The 11,530-nt window shown below is 54.6% G+C and overlaps 2 protein-coding genes across 3 annotated transcripts in view; both read left to right on the top strand.

The window, feature by feature from the left end:
• Positions 1-4: 4 nt before the first annotated feature.
• On the top strand, positions 5-4,367 carry LOC130250947 (heme-binding protein 1-like). The gene is made up of 5 exons (XM_056487148.1): positions 5-218; positions 314-399; positions 2,797-2,938; positions 3,081-3,264; positions 3,412-4,367. Exons 1-5 carry the CDS (start codon positions 59-61, stop codon positions 3,584-3,586), a joined length of 747 nt encoding a protein of 248 aa, XP_056343123.1. The 5' UTR covers positions 5-58; the 3' UTR covers positions 3,587-4,367.
• Positions 4,368-6,433: 2,066 nt separating this feature from the next.
• PTK7 (protein tyrosine kinase 7 (inactive)) overlaps positions 6,434-11,530 on the top strand; it is a 34,981-nt gene continuing 29,884 nt past the window's right edge. For both annotated transcript variants that reach the window (XM_056487147.1, XM_056487146.1), the window contains exon 1: positions 6,434-6,548. In XM_056487147.1, the coding sequence (XP_056343122.1) occupies positions 6,500-6,548 (49 nt within the window). In that variant the 5' untranslated portion in view covers positions 6,434-6,499. The remainder of the gene's footprint in view (positions 6,549-11,530) is intronic.

The following is an 11,530-nucleotide window of genomic DNA, read 5'->3' as shown; positions in this document are numbered from 1 at the left end:
CGCGCGGGCCGCGCTGTGCCGCCTCGGGGCGGTCCCCGTCCCGCTCCCGGCAGACGCGATGGCGCGGATCACGCTGGAGGACCTGGAGCAGCTGGGCGAGGAGCCCGCGGCCACCGACGGGGACGGAGGCGACAGCGAGGACGACCAGGAGGGGGAGGCGCGGCTGTTCGCCCACTGGGAGGCCGTGGCCAGCACGCACCGAGTGAGCCTGCCCCGAGGTGAGCGCCGGGCCTGCCGGGGCTGCAGTGGCACGGACCGGGACTCCTGCGCTCGGCCGGGGCGAGCCTCGTCACTCGTGTGCTTTGCCTTACAGACATGGCAGGCCCGATCGCCCAGATGGTCCGGCACAGCCAGGCTCGCGAGCCCGTGCCGTACGTGTCCCTCTCGCAGCACGGGAAGGTGAGGCCTGACCCTCTCCGCTTCTCGCCCGCTGTCCGCCCGTGCTGGGGCTGCCTCGGGTGCTGCCGCCAGCCCGGGCCGTAGGAAGAGCCTGTCCCTGGCAGGGAAGGTGCCTCGCCGGGGTTCCTGCAGCATCGCGCCCGGGATGGCACCTCTGGGTCGGTGCCGTGTTCTGCCACCTCTGCACCTCCTCCTGTGTAGAGTAATGGCAATGCTCAGCTTCCTGGCCTTTATTTTAAAATTGGGCAAGTTATGCTGCTTTCTCTGGTCTTCTGACTTACAGCTGCCTCCTTTACCAGCCTATCCTCTTGCTGGGATGGGCATATCTAAGAAAGTGAACTCGCAGTTCAAAGCCTGCTCCCTGCCGTTCTCCAAACACCTTGTTGCATAGCTCGAAGTCTTGCTGTTTTTGTGTTTGTGCTGGTTATGTTGGCTGGTTGAGCTGGAGGTTTCAGCTGGCTCAAGATAAAGATGTATCTGTGGGGAATGCAAGGCCAGAGACCCTGGCTGTCAGACGGAACCATGTGCTGTTATTTGTCCCAACTGCCAATCCATGGTATCTTTTGCCTGAAGATCTCTTTGTGCTGGCTATGTTGCACACTCACTTTCATCTCTTGCACAAAAGGGTGCTTCTGTGCTTTGAGAAATAACTGCTTGTCAGACTAGTTCTTGTGTCTCTGCAGGCCTAGTTGGGCTTTCTACCAAGAAGACATCTGTCAATTGTCCTCTATATGAGAAATGGTTAAACAATTTCTTCTGGGCTGAGGTCCAGCACGCCCTGTAAAACATGTCTGAGCATGTGGCTTCTGCAGCTCTAAACTGGGGCTTCACCACACTCCATCTTTTCTTGTTCTGAGTCCCAGGGACTTTGTCAGTCCCAGGCAGGAATGAGGCCCCAAGACTGTGTGGAAACTGGAGATCTTTTGTTGTTGTTGGCATCTCATCTGTGCCTGGGGAGGATCTTGTAGTGTGAGACTGAGTGAGAAGAGCCACTGCCTGACATCAGTGCTGAGGGGACTTTGGAGCTGAGGCTCTTAGGGACATGTTTGCCAGGTCAGGCAGATCAGTAGTATTTGGTTGCTTTTCATGAGCTACCAGTGCTACAAGCCCTCATCCTCTTGGAGGCAAGTGAATTATTATATCACCTACAGCACTCTGCTCTGTCAGCGCTCAGTTCCCCAGTTCTCATTACAGGGGCCTGTTGCTACTGCGTCTGCATGAAGCATCTTCCATATTTCTTTTGGACAAGTGTCACTCAAAGTGCTAGTGCTTAGAATAAGGATCAGGCTGTGGCACAACCAGATGCTGTGACTTCACTGGGTTGACTTATTGCAGGTGGTATGGCAGATGAGAGTTGCAGATAGAGGGATTGGTGATTTCCCTGCCTGGAAAATGCTTTTGCTTTGCTTTGCTCTGCTTTGCTTGGTGGGACAATGGTAGGCATGGCCCCAGCTAAAGGGTGAATGCCCACAGTGTTTTGTGGCACTCTTCTTACTGGCATCCCACTGTTGCACACAAGCAGGCCTCTGTGGAACAAGTTTGTCTCATGACCACCTTGATCTGGATGAAGAACAAGCTGAGAATAGGAAGATAGGTTACAACTTCCCAGCTCCTGTTTAGGTTACCTGTGGTCACAGACATGCCATGAGCTGACCTATGAATATACCCAGATGCAATTTCCCCACTCCTCTTGCGTGCCTTCTGTGCCAGGTTTGTCCAGAATACAGGACATTCTGTGTTGGAAATAGAGATTTTGACCCATGCCACAAAATTCCACAGCTGGGTTCATGTCTCTTCTTCTTCCTGTCACTTCTTGGTATGGGAGAAAGATCTGAGGAATTTGATTCCAGTCTTCACAACTCTTCTGGGTGCTAGAGCTCTTTTGCCAGATTTTCCCTTCTACTGGGAAGAGATGTTTCTGTTATCGTCCATACAAGCAGTGTTCGAGGGAAAAGGCACTGCACCTGACAGCAACATCAGCCTCACTGAAGACCTTTGGGTGCCTGGAATCAGGAACATCCTTGTGAGAAGGCTGTACAGAGACCAAAGAGGAACTGGAAGTCCTGTGCCCCTTGCTGAGGATGTGCTGCATTCCTCGTGCATGCCCGGAGCCTCCAGACCTCCTTGCACCCTGTCCCTTGTCCGTTCCTTTCCGTTTGCTGACTTCTACTGGCCTTTGCCCAGTGCTTTGCCCAGTATCCTTGCCTGAGGTCTGTGTGATGCCAGCTCCCCTCACCTTCTTTATCCTGCTCTGCCAACCACTGCCTAGCAGGGGCTCTCCTTTTGGCAGGCTTATGTCTCCCCGCTTCTTGCCTGTCAGTGTTGGTTTTCCATCCAGCTGCTGCAGTGTTACCAGTGTACTCGACGCTGACTTGGCTTGTCTGTGGCCTGTTTCAGTGCGAGGAAGTGGCCTACGAGGAGCGGCGGTACCCAGCTGGGAAGTGGGCCTGTGTCACCATGGGGGAGCCCATGTATGAGCAGAGCATCTCCATGAGCTTCATGAAGCTCATGCGCTACATCTGCAAGGAGAACTCTGTAGGTGTGTGCAGGCAGGGGCTGGAGGGGCTGACAGACTGCACAGAGGGGAGGGCTTTGCCACTGTCCTTCTGGAGTGGGGAGGAGCGCTGCTGCTGCTGCTGCTGCTAACACACCTGTCTCACTGCCTGCCTACCTCTTTCCAGGTTGCCATCTGGGCATGACAGTCCCAGTGCTCAACGAAATCCACCTGACCAAGGAGGGGACCGAGCTGGAGCGTGAGGTCCTAACTGCCTATTATCTCCCAGGAGCATTCCAGCAAAACCCCCCTGTTCCCATGGACCCTGAAATCCACATCACTGAGAGGGCACCACTCCGGGTTATAACCAGGTGACCCCAGCACCAGAGGTGTTTCCTCAGCTCAGCAGAGATTTACAAATTCCCTGCATGGCTGATGTGGTTCGTTAGGCAGAGGGATGGGAACTCTAGCTGTGGGAATGTGCTGCTTTGTTGCTTACACTGCTCCCTTTGCTGCAGGGTTTTCTATGGGATGACCACTGAGGAGACAATTCTGCGGGAGATCAGTCTCTTCTGGGAGCTCTTGGGCCCCACAGACACGGTGCTGCGGGAAACCTACATCGTGGCTTCTTACGAGAACCCCAGCATCCCTCAGCGCCGCAATGAGATCTGGTTCATCTGCCAGGCCGAGTGAGCCACCGCAAGCCAGCATACGACTGGGCCCGGTGTAGATGGCAGCTCCGACCCAAAGGAGATGGAGCATGTCCCAACCCGCTATTCACCCACACAGAGACTGTGGGGTGGGTTTCCAGCCTGCCCTGCAAGGGTCCTGCCAAAGGAAATCCTGGTCTGCACTTCACCTGCCCCCACAGCTGAGCCTGGAGCTGGCACCAAGGACTATCTCTAGAGCAGGCTCTTGATGGGAAGCACGTGGTGGGGTCTCATTAAGGCAGTTACCATGTGGGCTTGTGCAATGTGCTAGCCTGGCCTGCACTGGCCTTGCAGAGCTGTATCAGGGAGGCTAGTGTGTCTAGTGGTGGACAGCATCACAAGGTGATGGTGTCTAGAAGGCAAATGATTGTACAAGACGTGGGGCTCAGCGTAGCCTCTGGCCTGCTTCCTGTCCTGAACAGAACTACTGAAATGCTGCTACAGAGACAGTTGGGTTCAAAGGGGAAAAGGGCTTGGATTCAGGTGTGAATCCTGCATGTTTCCTGCTGGGGTGGTTCTCTTTGGCTTGGGTGCCTCCCTGGCTGTCACTCACCATTCCTCAGCCAAGACTAAGGCGCTGGCAGCCTTTGTCCATCTGTTGTGGGTGCTGTTTTGCAGACCTGCTGTGAGCTCAGCCCAGAGAGCAACAGAAGCGGCACCACTGTGTGTTGTGCATTGATTAGTGAGTTTCACATCCATGAAGACCATTGTGCTTTCCTGGGGGAAGCTGCAGTGCTAACAGTAAATAAACCTAGCTCAAACCACTGCAGCTACAGATGACTGATGGTGGGGATGGGGGCAGCTGGGTTGGCTTGGGAAGAGCCTTGCTGCCTCCTTCCTGCAGATGCTCCAGGCTGCAAAGCTGTGGCTAATTAGAAGGATACTAATTAGCCCAGGTTACAGCTTCCTGTTCAGCCAAGCACAGCCTCTGCATTAGTACACAGGCTGCTTTTGTAGCTGCTGCAAGAACTGTGGGTATACTCCCCTGCAGGTAAGGTGGTTTGTCTTTTGAATGGGGTCTGCCTCATTTTTCCCTGGTTGGGTACTGTGGCTCTACTCCCTGTGGTCACCTGATCTTTGGAGGTGAGAATTCAAATGTGACTGCATGTCCTGCTGGTTGGCTGCAGGAACTGGTGCACTCCTGCCTTGGTGTGGAGGGACTTTTAAGTGCTTCTGATGCAGTTCCCAGTGAGTTTCCTCATGTTGTATGCCTTACTGCCTGACACTTCTGCTAAAGCCCCAGTGCCGACCGTTTTTCCCTATACTGCATCTGGGGGATAGGGATGGCTGTAAGGCCTGGGCAGCTCTGTGGTCTTACTGCTCAGCAGCAGAGGTGGCTTTTGCTACTCCTTTCTCCAGTCAGATGATGCTCATTGTCTCCTCCAGGCTGGCTTCCCCTTTTGGTGTGGGGAGCCTGGATGCCCAGACTGTGGCTGTGGGGAAAGTGGGGCTGAGCATAATACACCATCCTCTGCAGGGGAGCTTGAGGCAGAGTCTGGGTAAGCACAGCAAGGGCAGACAGTGTTTTTCTGGCTACCTTGTGATACTGGGGTGCTAAAGGCAATGTGGACCCAGAACATGCAGTGACAACCTGCAGCACTGAGGGCTGAGGTGGCAAGTGCTCCTCAGAGAAGTCACAATACCTGGATCAGCAGTGCTTAGCTCACTTTCCCTCCTGGGGAAAGAGAAGCAATTCCCTGAAGCTGGGGTCAGGTGGCTCTGTATCAGCAAGAGAGCAAAGTCTGCTGGATTGTGTGGGACAGAAACCCTTTCTCTTACTATTAGCTGCTTTGCTTGCCCTGAGCTTGCAGGTGGAAGTAAAACTTCCTTTCTAGAGGGTGTTGAATAAGCTACCATTTCCTCTGAGGCTTCTTGGTCCCCAACCAAAACCAGAACAGCTTTTGGTAGCAGGAGGTGGTGGCTTTCCTTATGAGAGGGGACTGGTCTGTGGTTACTGGCAAAGTTCCACAGCTGCATGCCCTGTGGAAGCAGCTCTGTGGTCTCCCAGGACGGGGTAATGGTGGGGGCTTCTGGTGCATCACCAGGCTGTGCGTTCCACACAGGGCAGCAAGCACACTCCAATCCTTGTGCCACAGGTTTTGCTGAGTAAAGGCTCCAGCATCCTCTGTGACAGATCCAGCAGTGCTCAGGGCCATGTCTGATGGCGAGTCTTCCACACAGTACCAAACCCAGTATTTTGGAGGCTCATCAAACCGGCTAGAAAGCTGGTGTTCAGAGTGACGACTGCCAGAGCCGGTGGTGCAGGGCTGCAGGCAGGTTCCACCAGAGGCATTGGCTCGGGCAGAGAGGTTCCAGTCTGGACCATTCAGATGGCCAGACCAGTTCCTGCTGCTGTGCCTCAGCTTGGGTCCTGCAGAGGAGCAGCAAGGAGCAGGCAGCGTGCTGTGGGATGTACAGTACTGTGCAATGTGTGTCCAGCCCTCTGCCTGTAGCAGGGTGCGAAGCTCCTCGCTGCCCGGTGCCTTCACAAGGTCTCTCACAGCGGCACAGACCGGGAGCTTTTACCATCGATTTAACAAACAGCCCGGCTACAAGGACCGCCTGGGCGGGAGGGGAGCTCCATCGCCTCCTCTCTGCTCGGGGCACCCCGGAGGCGCTGGCAGGAGCTGGAGGGGTGCGCAGGAGCCCGGCGCGACCCTCCCCGCCCCCCGTGACGGCGGGGCTCTGCGGGGGATGGCGCCAGCGAGCCCTAAGCCTGGAACAGCGCAGCGGAGGCACGGGGGGGCCGAGCCGGGCGCTGCCGGCGAGACCCCACTCCTCCCGACCCCGCCCGGTTTCCGGTGGCCGCCCCTCCTCCGGAACCCCTCCCGGCGACGGCGGGCGGGGCGGCGGCGGCATGGCTGGGGTCCGGCGGGCGCGCTGACCGGCGCGGGGCATGGCGGCGCTGCGGAGGATGGCGGCGGTGCGGGCACTGCTGGTGCTGGGTGAGTGCGGGCCGGGACAGCCACCGGAGCCTCCCCCGCCCAGGGTATGCGGGTCCCGGTTCCGGCGGCGGGGCGGAGGCGGCGGAGCTTCGTGCATCCCCTCGAATCCGTGGCTGGGGAGCGCTGGGGCCGGCGGGCAGGGGTCTAGGGCCGGCCCCGAGGCTAAAGGTGGTGCGTCCGTGTCCGGGACTGAACCTCCGGTGGTCCGCGCTCCCCCGGCTTCCCGTGAGCCTGGCGGCGATGGGGCCACTGGTCCGCCGGACCCGGGCGCGGAGGGGGGGCTACATGGGGCCCCATCTGTTCGCCTCCCCGGGCGGTCGCAGCCCCCGCCCCGCGCAGCCCCGCTGTGCTGCGGGAGCCGCCGGGACGCCTCGCCCGGCTCTCCTTCCCCGGCGTGCGCCGGCTCGCCCTGCCCGCCCGCTCCAAAGGGGGAGCGTCGTGCCGAAATCCACAGGGATGCAAATACGCCAGACAGTTTGCCGTCTGTCTCGGAGATGGCGAACAGGCACCCCGGAGCAGCGCGCTCCGGGAAGGGTTCCCGGAGACCCCTTGAGTGGGGCTGGGCTCCGACCCGCGCCCCTTCGGCCCCGTGGGCAGGGCTGGGACCGGGAAGGCTGCGTGGAGCAGCGGGTGGCTTTTCCTATGAATTCCGCTCAGATCGGAACCCGGAGGAAAAACGGTGGGCACGCGGTGAATTCCCACCGTGGAGATTGCCCTGCCGGCCGCTGAGGGGTTTTTGTCCCTTGCTGAGCGCATCTGGATGAGCCCTCTGCCCCGCCCCCCGTCCCCCCCTTCGTGCATGTTCGGAGCCCTGCGGACCCTTTGATGTTCCCGGCTGCTGCTTTTCACAGTGTCCAGCTGCAAGGCCTGAACTCTCCTTCTCTCGCTTTGCTCCGTGGTGTTTCTTCCCACTGACCTCCTAGCACCATTTTCCTTGTCTGAGGAGCCCAAGGTCTTGGCTGTGCATAAGAGCCACAGGGACTGTTTTGTAGCCTGGCTTTGAAGGGTCCCACGGCTGCCCCATGCCACATCACCTCGTTTCTTCACTTAATACCCTTCCAGTAGTTGTTTGCAGTCCCTTCTGTCTCACCGTGCACAGTTGTAGAGTTTGCTTTGCAGTTTCTGCTGTAAATTCAAGAGCAATCTTATTGCTCCTGGGTGGAATACAGCTTCTGAGCGAAAGATATCTACAGCGCTGCTGCCTGTCCATATCAGGAGCCCGTGGCTGAGCCCTGCTGCCAGGCGGCAAGTATTGTCCAATTTACAGCTGATAAGCACGAAAAGCAGCACTTACTTAGCTGATTAGCGCCGTGATTGCAGTCCGCCTTGGCAGCCTTCTGGGAAGGCTGTTTCTGGCGGGGGAGTGAGTGTATGCTTTGCTTGCGCTTCGAAGTCATACGGCCCTTTGGTCCTGCTACAGCATTCACCTACCGCTGGCAGCTGGGATGTGCAAACCTGCCTGTGAGGGCTGTGTGCTGCCTTCCCTGCCATTCTGCAGTTGCTGAAGTTTCTGTGCTGCTCCGATCTCGTACACTCCCCCTTGTTGAGCAGGAACACATTCTATAGCATTGGGGACAGCATGCAGCTGTCCAGCTTGCAGACACTGTAAAAATTCTCAGGCGCCATCAGTGTAGCCAGAACATGCAGTTTGATCTCTAGGTTTTACGGGCTGGTGGTAAATTTTGTGGGCTGCAGAGCATTGTCTCTTTGCCTATGGATGATGTTTGGAAAGAACACTGGAGGTGTGGAGTATCCATGGCTCTATGCAGGTCCTTTGCCATTTATGTGTCCCAGAAGTGCTTGGTGCCTGGACTGTTGGTCCCTCTTCCTCCACTTCCATTGATCAGCAAAGCTGTGATCTTTCTGGCAGTGGCAGTGCAGCATGCCAGATGTGTGCTGACTTCTGCTGGAACATGTGGTTGAAATGCTAACAGAGGAAATATTTGCTGAATCAACTTTCCTTTAAAGCAAAAAAAAAACCAAACTCCAGTAGGTCTGTTTTGTTCTGGAAATGCCTCCATGTCCTGTGTTGGGCTGTATGTTTCTGGATGGTAGTGCTTTTCTCATGTTTCTTAGCAAGTCTGGTCTTAAAGAAGAAAATTTCTGAAAACAGGAATGAACTGATCTCCCCTGGGACTTGGCCGTGTTCAGACAGCGCTCAGGACAGGCTGGAACCTCGAAGTGGCAGGAGCTTCAAAGGCATGGCAACTCCATAGGCACTTCTTTGTCTGCACAGTGGGGTCCAGAACCACTGGGAACTGGCACTGGTCAGGGAGCTGGTGTTTAAAGATCCCTTAAAGATGTGTTCTGAGCTCTTAACTGACCTGTAATGAGTCCATCTTCTAAAGGCAGTTGTTTAAACTGCAACAAGCACCTGTGTTAGTTGCTGCTGCGTGATGAATGTTCTTGCTAATGTGAGCGGGTTTCCTCCCAGTCTGCTGAATCCCTCTTGGTCACAGGAGGTGAGGGGATGGCAGCTCACATCTTCTTGTTGCTTAGATGGTAGATCTCACCTTGTTTGGCTAAATACTGGTTGTGCTGCATCCAAGCAGATATGCATGTGTGTCCTGGAAAGGCAGGCTGTACTTCCTCTAAAGGTCATGGAGCTCAATGGGAATGGGGGAAAGAAGGTAGGAAAGGAATAGGAAGAGAAGAGCCTCGCCTTGAGGCAGTGGACAAGAGCAAAAGGGCCAGTTTGGCTGTAAGTGATAAGGCACTTCAAAAAGATCTGAAGGCTGTGAGGCCAGGTTACAGGTATTTACTAGAGGATCTTTACACTAATATTTTTCTTGCCTTCATTTCAATTCATCTGCTGTTCAACTTGCAAAGATCAAAGCTGTATTCCAGCAAGCACATGTGGGCAAAAGTAAATAGCAGGAGCTAGTACACCTCTTCCCAGTGAATAAACACTCTTTCCTCTCTGAACATTTTCAAGCATACCTCTCAGGCCTGGAATGCAAAATATTTCACATTAGCAGTGGGTGTTTCCATTGCTCTCGATATTTGGGAACTTGGAACAAATGCTTATTTAGAAGTGGACAGACCTGGGTACAAACGTGCTCTTTGTGAAGGCAGTTGCCACTGCGGTGTTTGGAGAGAAATTCCCCTGAGATTGGAGGACATGCAATTGTTTGTCCAGACCCCGAGGAACAGTTCTCCTTCTCCTGACATGAAGTGTTGGTCTCATGGGCTGGGACAGGCAGCTCTTTGGAAGGCAGCGAGGCTAGCAAGATGCTTGGCAGATGAACAGGAACGTTCCTCTTGATGAGGTTTAAGTTGCACAGGGTGTTAGCTTTGGGTTTGGGGTTTGCAAAGGCTGTGAACCAGCACAGTGGATTTTGCTGTGTAAGGGAAAGAGGCAGCCTCGCCTTTGGCATGGCAGTACCTGATGGAGAGGGCTGATAACGTCTGAGGTGGGAGAAGGGCAACTGTAGTGTCTCCTACCTTTATAAGAAATCAATTGTCTGTGAGAGGAGGAGGAAGAGAGATGGAGAAATGATAATTTGACAGTTGGTAACATGTTGTTTCCTGCGATCAGTGTGTTTCAGCGTGGCTGAGGTGCCAAGGTGGGTGGTCTGATTCCATGTCTTGCTCCTTGCCTGGAAGATACTGGGAAATGGCATCCCAGATCTACTTCTAAATGCTTTTAGTCTGCTGGAAGAGCAGATGTTGTGTTGCACAGAGGGGTTAAAGGGCTGTGCTGTAGCATACCTTGTGTGCTGCCTTGCCTGAAGGAAGCAATCACACAGCTGAACACGGGAGGATTTGTTCTCTGGGGGAGACCTGATGAGGAAGGGGTGGGGATGCTGCAGGTTTTCAGGCTTTTCACGTGGCTGCTGCTAAGGTGGTGGCCATTCCCTGGGCTTTGTCAGGGTTTGGAGGTTCTGCACATGGTTCACGTCTTATTCCTGATGTCTGTGTGAGCTTTCAGCAGTCCAGAAACACTGGGCTCTGGTTTTTAGGGAGGTTGTTCAGAGAGAGTTGCTAGTAAGGTGAGGGGCCCTGGGGTCTTCCAGAAACTTGTTTGCTTGCTTCCTAATGCCAACACCACTGAACCACAGCATATGGAAGCAAGCACACAGATTTGTTTCTGGAGGATGTGGCCTGTTCAGAGTCATGTACTTCCACCTCCTTCATCCTACCAGACCCTGTCAGGATCTGCTATGCTGTGTTGATGAGCTCTCAGCTCTGTTGTTTTCCTTGCCTATCACAGTGGCTGCTTTCCTGCACTGCCATTGTGTGTTACAGGAAGGCACAGTGTCAGGTCACTTCTGAAGTCACACAGGACCAGCAAATCCACCTTTGCATTGCAATGGGAACTCTTGACTTTGCCATTTGGTTTAGAGTGGACAGCTGGTGTGCCTAAAAAAGGACCAGACTGAAGGAAGGATCCTCTTTGTGGAGACCATCTCCTGTTTCACTCTTCCTATGCCTTCTGAATATATATCACTGTGCAGGCAGTAGGAAGGAAAAGAGGCTTGCAAGGAATGTCTTTATATGGTTGTAGGTTGGTTTGGGCACTAGACGAGAATCTTGCTTTGTGAGAGGCACACGCTTGTCTGTAGTCTCAGAGAGTGAAGAACTGGAACAGTTGTTTGAGGTCTCTTCTGGAAATGTGTAAAGGTTGGTTGTAGTGAAGCTCCTGCGGGCTCCTGAGGTTGGAGGCATATTCAGTGTTTTAAGCAGCTGCAGCTTTCCAGATCCAGGCTCTGGATCCAGGTGCTGCTTGAATAGAGGTTGAATAGATTTGTGCAGCATTTCCTATTGCTTCTACTTTCTTTGGCACGTTGCTACCCAGTGAGGATGAGCCCGTGCCACCCAGTCAAGGCAAGGACTCCATTTCTGGTCATTCCTTTGTTCCAGGGAAATACTTGGCAGTAAGCACTGTTCTGTGTTTACCTGTGTCTCCTTTTAATCTGTGCAGCTCTTGCTGAGTAGCTGTGGAAGATCTTCAAGCCAAAACACAAGTGGTCTTTGTTTCA

The sequence above is a fragment of the Oenanthe melanoleuca genome, chromosome 3, assembly GCF_029582105.1.
Source record: "Oenanthe melanoleuca isolate GR-GAL-2019-014 chromosome 3, OMel1.0, whole genome shotgun sequence".
In the NCBI taxonomy this organism is placed as follows: Eukaryota; Metazoa; Chordata; class Aves; order Passeriformes; family Muscicapidae; genus Oenanthe; species Oenanthe melanoleuca.
Note: the sequence above shows the minus strand (reverse complement) of the source record. Positions and strands in the feature narration are given on the sequence as shown.

Bases quoted from the DNA above. Each gene is read 5' to 3' on its own strand.
- LOC130250947 (XM_056487148.1), top strand. From the start codon at position 59: ATGGCGCGGATCACGCTGGAGGACCTGGAGCAGCTGGGCGAGGAGCCC. The intron at 2,939-3,080 runs GTGTGTGCAGGC...ACCTCTTTCCAG, and splicing joins CTGCAAGGAGAACTCTGTAG to GTTGCCATCTGGGCATGACA. The intron at 3,265-3,411 runs GTGACCCCAGCA...CCTTTGCTGCAG, and splicing joins CCACTCCGGGTTATAACCAG to GGTTTTCTATGGGATGACCA.